Raw genomic sequence first — 19,853 nt, 5'->3', positions numbered from 1 at the left:
TATCCGAACCCGATTCCATACGTATCCGATCCGCTTCCATCCTCAGTCCGACACATAATATGCCTTACAATTTGTGATATTCTTGCATGATCCAAAATTTTCCATCGATGCAAAACTTACATATCCTTCAGCTTATACAACAGACCATTTGGGTGAGAACCAATAATATAAGTTACAAAACTGTCCTAGGGTGTAAAATTTCTCTTATACAGCAACAGGCCGTCTGGGTGAGTATCTGTATGCCAGCAGCCTTGATGCGGTTTTCCTCTTGAAGACCAAATAGAGGGTCAGGACAACACACAGTACAAGAAGATACAACCAGATGTGAGCTTCTTCAACATGGAACATCATGCCACTGCCGCAGCGGCAACCATAGTCATTACGGAGCAGCTTCATCTGCCCATCAGCTCCGTCTGGCTCCAGGATGAAATCAAGGTTGACAGCTTCCTGCTCCAGCACAATGCGCGTGGATTTTGGTCGGAAGCCTTCCATGGATGCCATAACTGCAAGGGATCATTTGTTTTTTGGACCATATCACCATAGGTTTTGTCAGTCTATATATATACAATGAGTGGTCAACTTGGTCTTAGTAACTAACATGGCAATAGTTGGGAAATATGTTGTTTCATATAGATGGTAAAACTTGGTTGGTTGATGCCAAGCAGAAATTGTTTTACCTCCGGTTGTTAGCCATTAAGAATATAAGTCAAAGAAAAATTCAGAAAACCATGTCAAGGAAGAGATATGCTGGTCTGAGGATTCCCAATCTCTTTCGTAACTGCAGGTGATATAACCATATGCATAAATGCTGAGGGGAAAAGTGACGTACCTTCATATTTCTCACCAGGCACAATAATTCGATGGTAATCTCCAAAAGTCCTGCTTGCTCTTACCTAAAAGCAAGAAAAAGTTAGGGAACTATGGAAACATATATCAAGAACCCCATACTCATTTATCAGTTTGTGCATTCTAACATAACTGAACTAATGCTACCAAAACAAACTAACCTTGGAATCAATGCCCTTTATCGTCACTGAGCCAGGTATAGGTCTGCCAGTATCTGCTGCAAATATCCTTCCATGAACCCCTGACTAAAACTAGAGTTAATATGACAGAACTGATGAACTCTGGTAATTCTTACAGACAGAACAAAAAAGAGTGAGCTCCCAAAAGCAGATAGGGCAACCATAAGGTTTCTCATCATACGGGAAAGTTTTATTTCGTGGGGCTAAGAATGAATGGTGCCTTTATTACGTGGGGCTAAGAATGTACCCTGCCTAAGTGACCCTCAAAGGGTCACAACATAATTCCTCCATTCCTGACATGAACTCTCTCTCTCTCTCTCTCTCTCTCTCTCTCTCTCTCTCTCTGTGTGTGTGTGTGGGTGGGGGGGGGGGGTGAGGTGGAACACAATGATAGTATATCATATACGAACAACGGGAAATCGAAGAACTGTGATCTTACTTGATAAATTCTCTTTTTACCAAATAAGAGGGAAGATATCCCACACATCCTGACTAAATAGACTAGGCAGTTGAGAAGCCCTTTGGGTACAGAACCCCAAAATTATACTGACTACAGCCAGAGATGGTGGTGGCAAAAACATCCCAACTAGACAATAATCCATTGCAAACAGCAAAAGGTTTGTTGCAAATAGTGAATGCAAATTCTGATAAACATCGATTGAGCTTGTTCAGAACTCAGACCAACTAGCCAAATGTGCTACCCTGAACCAGCTCCCTTTCTGAAAATTGGTGTGCCCAGTATTTTCAATTATAGGCAGTAACTGGCTAGAGGCATACGTTACTATGAAGCAGTTGTACATGAAATACTGGTATAAACATGAGCAGCTATGTGCCTCATCTCGCTAATTAATCCATTTCATTTCAATCAGTGCAAAATTCACCCTTTGCAGTGCATAAGGAGACAATTGGTTACTGCGGAAACATATTACCTTTATTAAGCTTGCAAGAAGATTAAGCATACTCATTCTATTGTGTTCCCAGATGACAGAAAGCTGTAGTAAAATGTTAGAATACACAACTGAACAAAAAAAGTTCTGCAACAACAGAAGCAGAACCATATATCACTGGATGCAAATATACCTCAGATGCTTTTGGCCACTTTGTGTCACTAATCTCCAGAGTTAACTCAAAGCAGCCTCCATGTATATAATTCCAGTCTTGCATGCCACCATATATTGGATACCTGAATTGCAAACATGGATGTTGGTTGATACAAAGCACATACATACACCGAAAGTCTCATATCCAGTATGAACAAAATGCTATTATTTGTTTACCATAAGGCTCCATTTGTTATCCCTCCTTCAAATTCTTTGCTCAAGGACATGTTGTAGTGGGACTGACTATACACTGATGCCATGTGCCGGAATGTCTTATCATCAGGACATCCATAATAACGTTTTCTGTGAGAAGTAAAATCTTTGTTTAGAATGCTAAAAATGTGAAACCAAGTAAGTAAAATTGTGGCCTTAAAACCTGAGGTGAAAAGCAGCAAAGAAAAGAAAGCAACCACAGATAGCATTGAGAAAATAGGTGTATCATCACATCACTGGATATGTTGCAAGGGAGAGGACATCCAAATGGTAAGTGAGAGTGAGAGCATCACTTCATACATGGCAATGTGCTAATCAGCTGCTCATAAGACTAAGTTAGCCATGCAGCTAATCTGCCTTGAGTCCTTGACACTTGACAGTCCTGACCTTGACCACCGTTTTTCTTAGATAAAGGATAAACCAGCCTCTATATCCAACTGACCTTGATCACCATGTAAAATTCGGACTGTCATTTAACCCCAATACAAAAATTTCAGCTCATTTCACTTGCCCAAATTATTAGTCCAATTCAACCCCAAATGATACATTTTTGCCCTTTAGTGTCAGGCTTTGTGGATGATAGCTGCCAGAAAACCCTATGTTACAAAAGTACATCAGATCCTTTTGTGATTGTTTTCATAGGTTGGAAGCCTCTGATACTAGTTTAACCATCAATATACGAAAATACATTGTTTTCAAATAAAGAATAAAAAACACAACCAATAGCTGCAACATCGCATTATAACAGGTAAAGGTTCCTATATGCGATAGAAACTTTACAAAACAATTTGCAGAGATAAAAATATAGTAAAAGCATTAAAAATGAGGCAACCACAAGTATACATTGTACATCACGACATCATCTGAACCATACACTACCACACTAGCAACACTATTAGTTGAGATAGTTGAAACTGAATCTAAATAAAAGGACACACCCTGTATCTTTAGTTCCATCCCATGGATAATTGGCAACGAGAGCACCCTGAAAAGAATCACATAAGAGGATAATATAGGACCTCATTTCAACAAGTAATATTACATAACTGCAGGTAGATGAGAATATTACCCCATGAAAACTAGCAGAAGCCGTGAAATGTTCTTGCTTTACCCAGTTCATAATGGCTCTAGTTTCAGGTTGTCTGTAGTTAATATCGTTGTTAACGGAGAAGAACTGTCAATTTCAATCAGTGTCAATTGAATGGCTACAATAAAAAAAAGGACAAATGGGGCAGTAGAAGCTTCCAAAGGAAAAGAGGTGCAACTTAGAGGTGTACTCACTTGGTCAGGAAAATCTCGGTTGAGATCAATATTGTTTGCATTACCACGCCATCTAAGAGCAAAGCCATCTGGGTTCATTGTCGGAAGTATATGAAGGTGCATATTCTCCACAATGAGAGTTGCCTACAGAAATTAGTTTCAAATGTTGAGTTTACATATATTGGCTACAGAGTTTTCAAAGATTAATGAAAATATACTGTGCCACACATCATAGTTACATTGAACGTTGTATCTTAGTATTGAACAATATATTGGAAACTAAATAAAAAATACTGTGCTTTAGAATTTAATTTAATTTCGTATTTCACGTTTCTAATAATGTTCCATGCATTATTGTATTTTCTTTTACCCTTTTTTACATAATACTCCCTCCATTCCAAAATGTAGTTCGTTTTGGCTTTTCTAGATTCATAGTGTTTGCTATGTACCTAGATATAATGAATGTCTAGGTGCATAGCAAAATCTATGGATCTAGAAAAGCCAAAACGAACTACATTTTGGAACGGATGGAGTAGCTTCCTTTCAAAGTTACATATCATCTGAACAACTCAAAAATACTTAAGGTACTACCTCCGTCCCAAATTACAATTCGTTTTGGCTTTTCTAGATACATATATTTTGTTATGCACCTAGATATACACTATATCTAGATACATAGCAAAAACTATGTATCTAAAAAAGCAAAAACGAATTGTAATTTGGGACGGAGGGAGTAGTTATCAACACAAGAGGTTGGCCATTGGTATACTGCACAGTGACAAGGACAAGTAGCAACAGATGAACGTTTGCTCACCAATGGATCCTTTAGATAGTTATCACACAGCCAATTCGCAAGATGCATAAGAACCTCTCTTCCAACAGGCTCATCACCATGAACATTTCCAATGAACTGCATGTGTAGCACAAATTTATATCACCGATAAAATCATGGTGCCTTTAACACTGGGACTAGAATAAAGAGAGGTTTAACTTGAGCAACAGAGCAAGCCAGCAGAATAATTGTCCATATGACACTTTATCACAAGAAAACCATGTGTGCATGTATGAATCTAGTATAGGAGAGTGACCTGAGAAATTGACAATCTGGCATTAAACAGTTGCATGTTCAGCGCTACAGAGAACGTGTGCTAAGTGTGAGCCTACTATAGCTTACTTTATGTGCTCAAGATATGGGGAAATGAGTTAGTCCCCTATAAATTAATAAAGAAGGAAGAAGGAAAGCAAGGATATGGGATCATGCAAATCAAATTTAAGATTGACGAAAAGGAATTGCATCGTCACTGAACATAACATGTGAATATGATTCTGGCACAGCTATTCTTTTAGATCACAAGGGTTAGATGAATAAAATAATCAAGATGAGATGGCCATTACAGAAAATTTCCAGCCAAAATTTTATTTACATTTTCCAAGTTTTGAAAAAGAACAGCCTCACTTAAGAGTCATTCAGAAAATGGTACTACAAACCTTGAATGCTGGTTCAGCTTCTCTTTGCCTGGGCTTGTCTGATATTTCAATCACCAACTACAATCAGCACAGTTCCCCAGTATATAAATTTGGCACTAAGCAAAGCATAAAAAATGTACTGCCATTGAAGTTACGTACCAATGGAAAGTCATTCACACTCTTTCCGATGCTGATAAAATGTTTGTGTTATCCCTCAAAGAGAGAAGAAATAATAGGTAAGTGAAGTGTGAACATATGAAAATACTGGAGGGAGGAAAATAAAGAAAGAAAAAATAATACAATAAAACTGATATAATCAAAGACAATATCAGAGTTCTATAATAAACAAAGAGAAAAAGAGATTCAAACCAAAATATTATGTTATTTAGGCAATGCTCAAAAAAAGCTGAACATGGAACAATTTAGCAATCTAAAGTAAGACAGAATTATACAAGAATGTTATGAACATACTTATGTTCAGAAGTAGCATTTCATGATTGGTTGATTCTGAAAGGTACACGTTTCATTGTAACCATTTGCTATTACCTATCAATGTGACTACATATGGATCGTTGATTCTCTCATGATTGGCAAAAACTTTGCACTACACAGTATACCATAAATGAGTATCCACAAATGTACATGGTTTAAAAGAACTGATGGTCTTAAAGTTGTTTTAGAAGCTCCAAATATAATGGTCACAGAGAAGTAAAGTATTATGCATCATGTACCTGTATACCCTGGAGATATTAGAACAACGACTTCCAAAGGCATGTACAGCAGTCTCAAGCTCAGCATTGCTCATATATCCACGAGTCATTTCTTCCCTGAATTTAGTCCAAAATCATACAGTACATGGTCAACCAATAATGTCATGTGACACTAACACACATTGTTTTCTCTTTTTTTAGAAAAAAAAGCTTATTTTAAGCATACGTGATATGAGGCTTATCTTGAAGCAGGTTACGTGAAACTGACCCATGATCTCCATCATCTGTACATGGTTGACAAATAAAAATAGTAGATGTGTCAGTAATTGGATAATAGAAATATGTACCTGTATGCAGAAATATACATCAAACTTGTTGTGGACATGTATAATCAAACAGGTAGACGCTGGGGTAGTCAAGATAAGAATACGTTGACTAGAGCACTAGGTCAGAGAAGGGAATGGGTGTCAATACATTTTTTTTTTGATAATTGTGTCAATACATATTGGATGGGACGTGAACATAACAAGCCATTGCAAAATTCCAGCTTCTTCAAGATTAATCGATATTTCCTCATGATTCCATCTGATGTCAAGTATGCCCATTTGTATCAGTGTTTAATAAGCTAAATTCATGCTGGACCATAGCCTTCAGCAGCCAACATATTCATCACGTATTCAAGAGCATGAAATTTTTTTTGTAATTCCAGTTCGTGCTCGCCATCACTGTGCACGCGCACTGTTCATCACTTCATCCCCAATCACAAAACACTCTAATCCCAAACGAATTGGATTGAATCCTAGGCACCGTACCATTCAATCAAAGAACACAGAAACGAAACGAGCTACCGGATCTGGAGTTTCCGAAGATCACCAGCTGAAACCAATCCCACGCTTCCACGCAAATGGGAAACGCTCCTAAGGATTCAAACGCCACCATTGCCTCATCGAAACGCACACCCAACCCAGACATCTCACAGAAGGGAAGAGAAGGGAAGAAAAGACCTGACAGATCGTGGCCGCCTCTAGCAGCAGCCTGCGTGGGAAGCAACGCGAAGGCGCGGAGCAGGAGCAGGAGCAGGAGCAGGAGGAAGAGGGGGTGGATGCGCGAGATCGCCATGGGCGCGCGAGGACGCCACCCACGGGAGAGGAGGTGGGCAGTGGTGATGGCGAGGGGGGTGGTGGGATTGACTCGCTCGGCCCAACCGACTCGGCGAGGGCCCGGGCCCGGGGGAGGGCAGCATCCGCGTCGGACGAAAATTGGATAATAACTCGAATGGAAGCCCATCAATGTCACAACAGCACCAGTGGTCTAGTGGTAGAATAGTACCCTGCCACGGTACAGACCCGGGTTCGATTCCCGGCTGGTGCAATTTTTTTATCTTTTGATCAATTTTTTTTATTTGTTAACAACTGCGCGTCCTCTTACGTTTTCAACCATTTCGTTTTGTAGGGAACGTGAAAGGCCAACCAAACACGATCACACGAACCATACGATGACACGACATTCTTCAAAAACATTGAGAAATTTTTATTCAATTCACTTCCTTTCACATGCACCACATCGTTTCAGTGAACAACTGAGGTGTTATGACCCAATTGCTTCTGCTCAAATTATCTAAACAAAATGTGAGTGTAGTGTGACACGGCAGACGCTGGTAACAAGTCAGAACAAGGCTGCAGCAAAAACTGGGTTCAGCAGGCAACCACAGGATGGCTCTCCATCAATCAACAAATACCAATATGACGGCTCAACTGCGGTGCTTCAGGGATTCGTCTGCGCCAGCTGAGAAGCCGTGTGTGTATATCACCACAGAAAGAACTTGCAGGCACAAAGGCTCATCACTCCTTATCTGTCAGCTCAGCAAAACAAGGTTGCAGCGCTTGCGTTCATGGGAAAAATTTTAGCTGGCGCCATCATTATGTACTCAACGGAATAGTGTTGTGAGGACCTGTTACAGGAGATAACACATGAGGCTCAACTCTAGAAACTACTAACAGTTTAACATAATGATTTGCAGAACAGTTAAATAAAAACTCACCTTTCAGACAACGACTAGAAGATACTGCCAGTAATCACCAGGCAGCTACTTTTAGACTTGAACAGCTACAAAAACTACAATTGCAGTGGATTCCATCTATTTTGAGTTGGAGACCTTCAGTAGCTCATGGAATGCTTCCTGAGGAATGTCAACAGATCCGACGCGTTTCATGCGCTTTTTGCCTTCCTTTTGCTTCTCTAGCAACTTCTTCTTCCTAGTAATGTCACCGCCATAGCACTTGGCCAGAACATTCTTCCTCATTGCTGACAGGCTGGAAATGGTGAAAGCGAGCATATAAGTAAAACCCATGTGACAGCAATGCATATTCGACTGTTTACCTCCTAACTACATAGCTTTTCAGATGCAGTTAGTTAACCTGATAATGAACAATATATTTAGTTATTTACTGTGCAGAAGCACAATGCTGCTAAAACTAGGGCAGCTTCCTACTGGTTGAAACCTGAACCTTTCGGATATGCTGCAATCAGATTGCCAGGACTGCAGCTGAATTCCCAAGGCTGGCTGGTTAATTTTACATTAACAGTCTTTCCAGTTGGTTTTAGTTGCTAGAAATTTGCATTACTTTCGTACAGAAAATGCTAGAAACAATGACTAAAATGTTCTGGATGAATGGATTGAGATGATGTCATAAACTCAGTGAAATGCACATAATAACTTCAAAATGTTTTGATAGAAAAAAAATCTTCAATCAGATCAAAATGGTAAAAATGGCAAAGATAAATTCCCTAGGGTCCTTAAACTTTTACTTGATTCTCGCCTACTTCCATAAAGTCTCACAGTGAGGATGTGCACTGTGCCTAGGTGAGAATCCAGGAAAAGTACAAGGACTGCAGTGCATTTCCCTCAATGGTCAAATAACTAATAGCTACTTTGAATATCTTACGTTTCCCTTGCGATAACCTTTGAACCAATTGCTGCTTGTATGGTGATCTCAAACATTTGCCTGCATTACCACAGACAAAAGCATGAAATAAATTATGTTGGGCAGAAGAAACATAAATCATGTCCTTAAAAATAAGAAATTAAATCATGTCGCCACTCAACATGACCCCGTAGCAAACTTCTGTACTAAACCGTGCAAAAGCCACCAAAAAAGACAAAACTGTTCTAATATTTTTATTCTCACTTAACTGTATTCCCTTTACAGCTAATTACACAAGTTTGCGGTGTAATTTACATATTGATCCAAAAGTAATGTGCTCAGAAAGAGACATTTTCATGTCTCAGGCACAGTTCACATGTCCAAGAAAGGAGGTTGATGAATACCTTTCTATAAATTTCTTGAGCTTCTCCACTAATTCCCTTCCAACCCGCTGAGCCTTCTGGTTATGCACTATAGTTGCCATAGCATCAACAGGTTGACCATTAAGAAGGATGTCCATCTTAACTAGATCAGATTGTTGGTATCTGTCAAGGAGTAAAGAGGAAGAAATGAATAAATAAACTACATAGATTTCTGGTGTCTTTTTTTTTCTTCCTGCTATCACCCATTTTACTTTGGAACAGATTTTGTATACCACTTTACGAGTAATTTTTCTCAAAATGCTCATTATTTCAGACATTGGTGACACTTGCTCTTAATAAGCCAAACAATCCCAGATCTGATACAAAGAATGTTTCCAAAGCCTTGTATACGTAAGACAAGTGCTTACTGTTTGTAATCACTAGTCATATGCTAGATTTGAAAAGGAAAGTCCAGTCGAGGATTATACTGATCAGAAAGATGTACTAACACCTTCAGAATACATAGGAGTGGAAATAAAAACATAATAATAATCAAATATATGAGAAAGTGAAATAAACAACATAATAGTTTTTTCATCTGAAAAATCCAAAAAGAAAAATGGTGTAACAAGACCATGCCTTGTTACTGCATTCACAATGGGACTTACTCAGAATCTTCATAGTCAAAAGTAGCATAGCCAGACGTGATGCCTTTCAACTCATTGTAGAAGTCCACAATTATCTCCTTCAATGGTAATCGGTACTTCAAGAGAGCCCTCTGACTGCATCAAAATTAGCCATGAAAAACAAAGAATAGAAAAAACACTTAATAAAACAGAGAGATTTGGAAGGGAAAAGGTTTACGCGTCAATAAATGTATATTCTAGCTGCTCGCCCCTCCTTTCTGAACAAAGCATAATGACAGGCCCAACATACCTGAAAAAGTGATTGAGCACGATAACAAACTTTCTACTCATGATGCTCAGATATCCAAAAAATGTAGAAAACAAGCGAGAAAGGAAGCAGATCTTACTCACTAGGGATAATGATTGTTGCAATAACTGTGGGCTCCCAACAGGCTACTACACGCTTTCCAGGATTCGAAGCCAAAGCAGCAGGGTTCTCAACTTGTACCTTGCTGGGAAAAATAACCTAAGTTTAGTTTCCTAGCAGAAAACAAATATAGCAAATACAATTTGTGAATGCACACCTTCCATCACCATATTCAAAAATATAAGGAACGGTTGGTATGGTCGATATGACTTGAGCTCCATATTCCTAAATAAACCCAGATACAGAATCAGAATCTCAAGGCAATTATAGATCACACAAATTATTTACATTATATCACATGTGATAATTTCCTCTTTTTCACATTATATTCCAATTTTTCCTCTTTATAAGTTCAAATGAACAGAAGAGTTTCTAGGTTGACACAGGTATTCAATGCACTTAAAAAGAGTAGTCATGGACATACGACCATTAACCTGATGATGGAAGATGTTCTCTAGTTTTGTTCTGCTGAATTTATTTAAAGGCAGCATGCCAGTATCTCAAAGTTACAAATCGCTTTGAGATACTAGCATAATAATTAGGAAGTTCTTTAAAATTAATTTTTCAACATCAATAGATGTGTTGTGTGTCTTGAGTGCGTATTATGTGACTAACTGCAAAAAAATCAAATGAATCAAAATTATGGGAAAAACTATACTTGCTCGAGCCGTTGATGGAATACATCCATGTGTAGCAATCCTAGGAAGCCACATCTGTACAGCGGATAGTCATAAGAAAAACCAATAATACATTATAGCAAATCCCACACTCTGTAAGGGGAACTATAGACAAAAACTAGTTCACATACAGAAAATCTAGTACCTGAATCCCATGCCAAGTGCATTGCTTGTCTCTTTTGTAACAGAGACACTAGCATCATTACATGTTAGTTTCTCAATCGCATGGCTAAGAGCTTCAAAGTCAGAACCATCAGCAGGATAGAGACCAGAGAAGACCATGTGTTTTGCAGGCTTGAAACCTGAAAGGCTATTCTGTATGATGTTGCATGCACCAAAAACTAAAGAACAAGAATACAAAACATGGCTATGGAACTGCAACGTGTTCTTTTCAGGCTAAATCGGACTAAATGAAAAGTGGAAAGACACATGAGGAAATTAATGTTTCAACTTTCAAGAATGGGATTCCATACCAGGAAGTGGCTCAACAGTGCTCTTTGCCTGGTGAAGGGTATCGCCAATGCGTGCTTCTTTAGTTGAACGCATTCCACTAATAACATACCCAACTTGTCCAGTGTAGAGCACTCCAGTAGGTGTAAGCTCAGGGTGCATAATGCCAACATCCAGAACTTCATATGCACGGCCAGTTGAAGCTGATGCAATCTTATCACCTTTACGCAGAGCACCATCAACAACAGCAACATGGCAAATCACTCCTTTGTATTCATCATAGTAGGAATCCAAAAGTAACATCCGTACAGGTGAATCACATTTCCCAGGTGGGGAAGGTATGCGTTCAATAACAGCAGGTAATACCTGTTCAAGGCCTTTACCAGTCTTGGCAGAAGTGAGCAGAGCTTCACTTGGATCAATGTCAAATAACCGCTTCAATTGATCCTTTACATTATCTGGATCAGCAGTCGGCTGATCAATCTTGTTAATCACAGGAATGATGCTCAAATTTGATTCAAATGCAAGGTAAAAGTTGGCAATTGTTTGAGCTTGTACACCTTGGGCTGCGTCAACTACTAAAAGAGCACCCTGGCAAGCTGCAAGGGACCTGGATACCTCATAGCTGAAATCCACATGCCCTGGTGTGTCGATCAGATTAAGCAAATATCTTGGTGCATCTGAGTCCAGGGACGCAGTAGTGTGCCTATAGAACATAGTTGCTGTTTGTGCTTTGACTGTAATTCCCCTTTCTCTCTCAACCTTGTCACAACATAAATGAACGTTAGAACAGAAGACACGCAATATCAAATTACACATCAAGGCCTGATACAATGTCAAAGAAATTTTCTGAAAGTGATGTCCACAACAGAGTATAAGGATAAGGGAGTTGAGGTTGTGGAAATAAACACCCTTCGCTAAATGTAGTTGAATCGCATAATACTACAATCTAAAAAGGTGCACTATCTCATATTCTGGAAATTAAAGATCAATCCAGTAACTCTGTTTGTATTCTGTAGAATGGATAAACTTTTTCAGTATGGGATTTGATAACCCTCAGATGACCCCTAGCATACTAAAGATGGCCGCTTGTATTGTTAAGAGTTTATACTGTACTACTGTAGGAAAGCTACATACAGTAGCTACAAGATACTAAGTCACAGAAGAGGTGTCAATTGGTTTGGAATTAACACAACATTCTGTCCACAACGAGATCTTGACACTTACTCGCAGTGCAATTTCAAAATCTGAAAGACCAAAACGTAACAGCTATTTCTAAAAAATTATGCAGTCATCAATACATTTCCACAACCTAATCGTTAAAAACAGTAAAGAAATGCTGGCTTAACTGAATTGATCACCAATCAAGATTCAACAATTGAGCGGTAAATGGCCAAACTGTTGCTAAGTTATCTAAAAAAAAGGAGAGTGAGCGGGGAGAATTGGCGTCGCACTTGCAACTTGTCGAGGTACTGGGGCTGGCCATGGCCCTTCTGTATGGTGCCGGTGAGCTCCAGCAGCCGGTCGGCGAGCGTCGACTTGCCGTGGTCGACGTGCGCGATGATCGAGAAGTTCCGGACCCGCTCCGGCGGGTACAGCGCCAGCTCGGACCCGGACACCGCGCCGCGGGGCCCGTGCTCCGGCGACGACTGCGACGAGAGGAGGCGCTCGGGCTGCTGGAGCGGGTTCCGGGACAAGGAGGGGGCCGCGGCGACGTGCCGCGCAATCCGGCGAGCGGATCGCCGGAGCGCGGCGGCGCCGGCCATCCGGAGCCGCGGGCGGGGGCGGGGCGGCCGGCGGCGGGAGCTTAGGGTTCTGGGAGGGGATTAATTTGGCGAAACAGGGAGATGGGTTGCGTGGAAGCGGTCTATGGACTAGAGAGCCAGACCATAGAGAGGTGTCCGTGCCGCTATGCCGTGGCAACCTTAGTCCCTGGCCCTCTCCTTCCCCGCCGCGGCCGTCCAGCCGCCGCTTTCCCTGCCAAACCCGGCGCGCGCGCCCGCGGATCACGGCGAGACGCTCGCCCTCCTCCTCTGCGGCCGCGCGCGCGCTATAAGACCACGCCCCGGAGGCACCCCGACCGCCAGACCGCGCCGGCTCTCCCTTTTCCCCACCTCGTTGACGCCCGTTCACCCGGGAGGGCTCAGCATCCTTGGGAAGAATTAGCACGTTCTTCCCGAGACCTGAGCCCCGCCCCCGCGGTGACCAGCCGATCGAGCCGGCGCACGTCGCCTCCGATCCCCCGGGGCTCACCGCTCGCCGCCGAGCCCCGACCCGTTAATAACTACTAGCATCGATCGTCAGCGGCAGCGCGGAGCACGCACAATGGCGGGCTCCGCCATCGTGACGAGGAGCCTCCTGTCCATGTCCGTCCTCCTCTGCGTCCTCGCCACCGCCGCGGCCAAGCCGACCGAAGACGCCATCGGCGAGGCGTACGCGTCCCTGGTCAACGTCACCGGGAACCAGGAGTTCTGGGCGGAGCGCGCGGAGGTCAGCGAGCCCGTCGCTGTCATGGACCGCTTCGACAACGGCGCGCGCGGGGCCCCGGCGCAGTCCCTGGCGCGCAAGCTCCGTGCCGGTGCTGGCGGTGCCGCGGCGGCTGGGCCATGCAAGCCATCGGCTTCGGCTGCAATGCCACCCGCGGGCTCGCCGGCGGTATCCACGTGGTGAATGGTGGTCGACCCCAGCGACGCGAGACGAACCCCTCAACTTGAGCGCCCACAAGGAGGACCACCGCATCGGTGTCCGTGGCGCGAGCGACGGCGACGGCATCTCCGTCAGCGGCTCTGTGGATCGGCCACGTCGATCTCCATGCGGCGACGACTACAGCCCCAAGGACGAGACCGCAGAAACTTCGAGGTGACCCAGAGGGAATACACGCCCCTACATCGAGTGCAAGGACTGGGTGTGGAAGTCGCAGGACGACCTGTTCCTCAACGAGGCCTTCACCAGTCCGGCGGCCAGAACGAGCCTCAGTTCGACAAGCGAAGAGCGGCCAGTACGCCGAGGGTCACCGACCAAGCTCGCCGGCGCGCTAAGTACTGCGCCAGCAACTTGTGCTGGGTCCGGATTCGTTTGGATTGGTGATCGATACTTCGACTCAGCTGGTGCGAGTTTGCATTTGCAAAGATCGTGTAACTCTTTGCATTTGGATGTCGTCTGTAATGGTCAGCCACTGCTTGCCAGACGCCAGCATGGTCATTGTAACACACATTCGGCTTGGTTTTTGTGGTGTGTGTGGTGGTGGTAACAGAGGATATATATGAAGGGTGTGACAGTGCTTTGCTCGATCGACCAAAATCATGTGTCCATGCATCCATCTTAGATCATGACACGGGATTGTGCTGCAGGTAAGAGCTTGTTTGGAAAGTGGCGTTTGGCATGTTCTTAGTGGGGACTGGGATCTTAAAAATCATCAAAAATGAGCCTAATTGTTTGGGGTCTAGGAGCGGTGTTCGATTTGGATGCGGACATGAGCATTTTAGGTGCTCGATCTCAATGTTTGGTTCTTGAGCCATCCAGCCTTAAGACAATGTATGTAGCGCACATTAGACTTAGCTTTGCAACAATAATAAAAATACTATTAGAGACTTGCTCTAAGACCATATCTATTATTTTTAACATTGTAGTATTAAAACACCATATTAGTTTGAGAAGAAAAAACACATTCATCTGGAGAGCCTGGAACTACCCGTGTTAATCGGCAAAAAAAAACTACCATGGGTTTTTAATGATCATCCATCACTTTAAATCAAACCCAAAAGTCTAGGCCTAATGCTGTTTTATAAATACAACTTAATTTAAAATATAGAAAAAATAACAAATTGACCTATCCAATACAGTGATGGTATTGAGCCTTTTTTTGCGTAGTGCTCTCTCTTATTCCCATCCCCTTGCTAACTAGTTCATGCCACTGCCAACGCATATGTGGTATCCCATTGAGCCCTACTACTATTGCCACCTCCTTTCTCATCTCTGGGATCCATTTCCAAAATGCCATCTATGTTATGGATCCATCCTTCTTCCTCATCTAGTGTTATATTACCTCTGCCAACACGATTTCACCTTGCCATTGTTGCGAAACCCCCCAATGTTTCCTCGCCCACCTCCCACCTCCCCGTACTGTTGGAGCTTCCCGTGGTCAGAGAAGGACGGTTGGTTGAGCATGAATTTACGTTTAGAATAGCTCAGGTACTACTTATTAACGTCACTTAGAGCATCTTAGTAGTCTCCCAATAAATATCTCCTAATAAGATGCTATTAGAATACTCCAATACCACTTTCATGGATTATTAGGGAAAATGCTTTTACAGTTGCGCAATAATCTCATCCTAATGTAACTAACATATTGGAAGAGCTGAAATTCTCCCTTATTTGAGGGGAGTTGGGGTGAAATTCTCCCTTATTTGAGACATCTCATACTTCCAATTCTCTTGATGATCAGCAAGAGAATTGGCAGGAACCAACCTTACAGTAGTATAGAAAAGCTCACTGGTATCAGTTGGGAAATCTCTATTGTTTCGGTTTCCTAACCGGGATCGTCAATCCAGGACTAAAGAAGCCCTTTAGTCCTGGTTGATAATACCAACCGGGATTAAAGAGACTCCCAGCTGCAGCGAGGCAAGGATCCTCTTTAGTCGGGACTAAAGGTTTTTTTAATTTTTTCTGCGTTCCTTTCCATTCATTTCTTTTTCATTTTAATTATATTTTCATATTCGAAATTACCTAGTATGTTAAAGTGTTATTGTGGGTTCCTACACGCGCGCTTGTTCACGCTGAGTATAAAATCCACTGATATATATATATAGCAAGTGGGATTCACCATTAAAGTGCAACAAAGTGAAACATGCATAGATATATACATACAAAGTGCAACAAAGTTTTATATGACATCTATACTATATTTACTACTTCTATCAAGAATGTGTCCGTCATAGTGGAATTTACCATCTGGTTTGACGACTTGCTCATAAATAAATCATGTCATGGCTTCTTGAATCGCCAAAACTTTTTCTTGTGAAAGGAGCTGATCCCGCATCTTATGGATCTATAAAAAAAGTGAAAAATACTAATTATGATAATTTTCAAAATTAGTTGAACATTGTAAAATGTTGTTTATTACTTACTTCTGTTTCCCATTCCCAAGAAGTATATGTCCTGTAAGGATCTACAAGAGTGTGAATATTCTCGCAAACATAGTATGCGTATAAATTATTGACCAGTGCCTATCTCAAATACTTTAAGACAAAAGAGGTCATCAAGTATCCATATGAATATATAACAAAACAAATGAAACGTGCAAAGCAGCATTCAGTACGTACCTAAAAGTTTGTCTTCAATCTAACTTCGGCTGTGAAATTACGTGGTTCTTTTTCACTTAACTTTTCCCAAACCCTGCACATGACCAAGAATGAATAAATATATTTATCGCTAAGCGCATGTAATAAATTCTCACAATTAGTAATTACCTTTTCAACAAGTCGGTAATGTTTTGGTCAAGTTCTGGCTTTTTCTTCAATGAGTCCATAACAATCGTTAAGCGCACGTCAGGAATTATGTTAATTAGTATCCAGTAATTTCTGCAAGATTATACAGAGCCACTTTTTATTAGGATTAGAAAATTTCAATTATACAAAAGTAAAAGGGTTACACGGTAGAAAACACTCACTGAAAGTTGTAAGGAAATACTATATTCTGCTTGTAGTGCTGAATGGATAATAAATTGTATAAGTTATGAAATATTTCTTGAGGGTTGTTCTTTAGAGTAATGCAATTTTCACAACCACTGGGTCGACGAAACCCAAATGAAAATAGTCATTCTTCATGCAAGTTTGAATCTTCATTCTATATGATATAAAAGAAATAAGGAATCTATAGATTGAGGGCATGTAATAAGATTCGCCAATTATGTAAATGAATATTGAAGAACACCACTTACAGAAGTCAAGTGCTGACGAAACTGATGTCGAGGACATCTTGATGGTATAGTTGGTATAATTCTTCAAAATACAACATGAAAATAATCTTCAACTTTAATCTGTACACCCAGCATGCAGTCGTTACGGCTAGACGCGAGCATGTAGTAATCATGTAGCCTGCACATTTACGTTGGAAGCACAAGCACAACTTCCGGGGGAACAAGGCTCTTGCCAAACTCATATTTCCATCTAGCAACTACGGGGTGTGTTTCAATTTTATCAAGCCCTGCAACCTAAGCTGCCAAGAGACAGGAGGTGTCTAGAAAAGTAATTAGCCCTTCTTGTTCTGTTGGTAGCACGACGAGCGGTTCAATTGATTGCTTCTTTTAGGCTCCGAGCTGTGGAACATTAGACGACCCAGTTGATTTCTTCTTCTTCTCGTATGACTTGGTAATTGAGCGATCGTAGTCTGATGGTGGAATGAAGTTTCTTCTATTTGCATCAGTCATTTTTAAGACAAAGACTGAATCTGCTGGATTTATGGGTACCTTCTTCTCTAGCTTCTTCGGTTTGAAGTGCTCGTCAACCGCTTTCTTAGCTTCCTCACAGCATTCCTCGTAAGTTTTCTCTCACGGTAGCTTAGCATACTACTTAGCTTTCTTCTCCGTCTGCTCCTTCTTCTTCGAAGGCTTTTTAACTGATGATTGCTTCTTCGACTGTTGCTTTTGCTTCTTTGCCGGCGGCGGAGGAGGTGAAGGAGGAGACCGCGGCCTAGGAGGAGGTGACTGAGGAGAAGCCGACTGCCCAGGAGATGAAGCAGGTGACCGTGGACTCATGGTAGGTGCCTTGAAGGAGAATGTTGTGGTGTAGGTGGCGGAGATGGTGGACTCGTGCTGCGTGCCCTTGGAGGAGGTTGTGGAGATGCTGGCCTTGATGCTTGATCAGTAGTGTTGAGGAGGATGTTGCGCTTCTCCCAAAGGATCCAAACATGAATTGCCTGTGCTAGTGTTGTCTCCCCATCACCTCTAGGAATGTCAAGCTCGAGCGTCTCATAATCCTGGCACACCTCCTCCACACCTACTTTAGCATATCCAACAGGAATCGGTTGTCCATGGTAGACGTCTCCTGGTTGGGTTGGCGCAATAGTATTGTAGCCAACCGTGAAGATTATGCCCTTTGTTTACTTTGCAGTGCACAAGGTGTCCGTTGAGTGACATCATCCACAAGATAGCACTGTTGGCCAGTTTCAACTACATTATCGACAGGGAGCTCCGTGGAAGCGCAGTTGCTTCTTCGCTGAGACACATTAGCTTCATTGATATTAGGCACCGAAACCGGTTGTTGTTGCTGCTGCTGACTCATTACTATGGCAACTTGTCGTTTCACTTCATCCGTCATTCTGGCATCGTTAGATAACAACTGTTCTTTGAGCCTTCTTAAGCGCGCTTGCTTCTCATTCTTCCTTCTTCGTCGGTTTTTGTAAGAATCAATGTACTAGCTCTTCATCATCTGCCGCCTCACCTCCAGGCTCTTCCATTGCAGCATCATCATCAAAGGTACCGAATCCAGCGTGGCCAGAAAAATTGCCGTCAAAATTTTCTTCTTCATTATCCTTCATTATAACCCCTTTTTCTCCATGGCTGATCCAACAAATATAATTGGACATGAAACTATTAGCAAAAATATGGTTGTGAAGAATCCTTAAAAAAGAGTAATCCTTCTTGTTCTGGTAATGGATGCACGAGCCGCTTGTTTGCCTTGGACATATCAAAAAATAATGGAAGCTATCAATAAACTTCTTGGAATATCGGTCAGCATTGTACATCCACTGTGAGTCCATCTGCATTGCACGATATGGTATTTTACATAATATGAACAATTACAACATGATTAATTAAAACATCTAAAATATCAATTTTGTTACGTGTATCAAATAAATGTAATAAATGCATAAATTCTCATGATTACAATACCATAAATAATTAAAAGGTCCAAAATATCCATCATACAATATGAATAATAATTAAAAAGTCTACATGATCCATTACACAACATGATTAATTATTAGAGGCGAACACTAATTATTTTGACACTCTTCAGTTTGAAGCGAACACTCATCGTCCCATGTCAAACTGAACACTCATCATCCCATGCCATATGGGATGCAATCAAGGTTCGCAATGAGCAAAAACCATCGAGAAAAAAAATCTTTATTTAGGAACATGTATCTGTCGTTAACCTTGACCATGCGGTGATGACACTGGCATTCGGGGCCATTCAGACCAAGGCCGTACTCCTTCATCACGTCCTTATATTGCACCGTATCGCGAATATCATGTTAGTCCCGAATGGCACTATCATCACCACATGGTCAAGGTTAACGATAGATACATGTTCCAAAATAAAGATTTTTTTTACTTCTCGACGGTTTCAATGTGAGCCTGAATAAATACATTGTCAAAGTAATTCATTCATAGTATAATACCAAGTATACATTTTTTCACTTTCAATAATTATTCAATTTGATATTTCACATTGCACATAAACATTCAATTTAAAATTTCACATTTCACATTTCACATTCAAATCCACATATGATCATATATAGATACTCTCATTCTAAAAATAAAAAATCCTACTATACTCATTTTTATATCCATATTTTTTTAAATAGTATTCCTCTCTCTATATGTA

The 19,853-nt window shown here is 41.4% G+C and overlaps 2 protein-coding genes and 1 non-coding gene across 4 annotated transcripts; 1 reads left to right on the top strand and 2 right to left on the bottom strand.

Annotated features, from left to right (window-relative positions):
• Nucleotides 1-49: 49 nt before the first annotated feature.
• Nucleotides 50-6,959, bottom strand: LOC112890674 (carboxypeptidase SOL1). The gene is made up of 15 exons (XM_025957523.1): nt 6,780-6,959; nt 6,002-6,059; nt 5,797-5,892; nt 5,225-5,255; nt 5,087-5,143; nt 4,413-4,508; nt 3,620-3,742; nt 3,408-3,512; nt 3,277-3,323; nt 2,303-2,428; nt 2,106-2,208; nt 1,955-2,017; nt 1,008-1,091; nt 830-893; nt 50-503 (listed from the first exon to the last, which is right to left on the bottom strand). The coding sequence occupies exons 1-15, from the start codon at nt 6,892-6,894 to the stop codon at nt 205-207; spliced, it is 1,467 nt and encodes a 488-aa protein (XP_025813308.1). The 5' UTR covers nt 6,895-6,959; the 3' UTR covers nt 50-204.
• A 116-nt stretch (nt 6,960-7,075) lies between these two features.
• Nucleotides 7,076-7,146, top strand: TRNAG-GCC. Its single transcript has one exon. It is a non-coding gene; the product is annotated as a tRNA-Gly (tRNA).
• Nucleotides 7,147-7,284: 138 nt separating this feature from the next.
• LOC112889538 (translation factor GUF1 homolog, mitochondrial) lies at nt 7,285-13,130 on the bottom strand. Of its 2 annotated transcripts, XM_025956234.1 has the most exons (12): nt 12,696-13,127; nt 11,265-12,003; nt 10,937-11,093; nt 10,773-10,827; nt 10,272-10,339; nt 10,095-10,199; nt 9,926-9,997; nt 9,730-9,843; nt 9,104-9,244; nt 8,721-8,780; nt 7,817-8,087; nt 7,285-7,726 (listed from the first exon to the last, which is right to left on the bottom strand). In XM_025956234.1, the coding sequence occupies exons 1-11, from the start codon at nt 13,005-13,007 to the stop codon at nt 7,913-7,915; spliced, it is 1,998 nt and encodes a 665-aa protein (XP_025812019.1). In that variant the 5' UTR covers nt 13,008-13,127; the 3' UTR covers nt 7,285-7,726; nt 7,817-7,912. The 2 variants fall into 2 exon arrangements, with proteins under 2 accessions (XP_025812019.1, XP_025812021.1); XM_025956236.1 differs by lacking the exon at nt 8,721-8,780 and having other exon boundaries at nt 12,696-13,130.
• Nucleotides 13,131-19,853: the final 6,723 nt, after the last annotated feature.

The sequence above is a fragment of the Panicum hallii genome, chromosome 4 (genome assembly GCF_002211085.1).
Source record: "Panicum hallii strain FIL2 chromosome 4, PHallii_v3.1, whole genome shotgun sequence".
In the NCBI taxonomy this organism is placed as follows: domain Eukaryota; kingdom Viridiplantae; phylum Streptophyta; class Magnoliopsida; order Poales; family Poaceae; genus Panicum; species Panicum hallii.
This window is presented reverse-complemented; position numbering and strand designations above follow the sequence as displayed.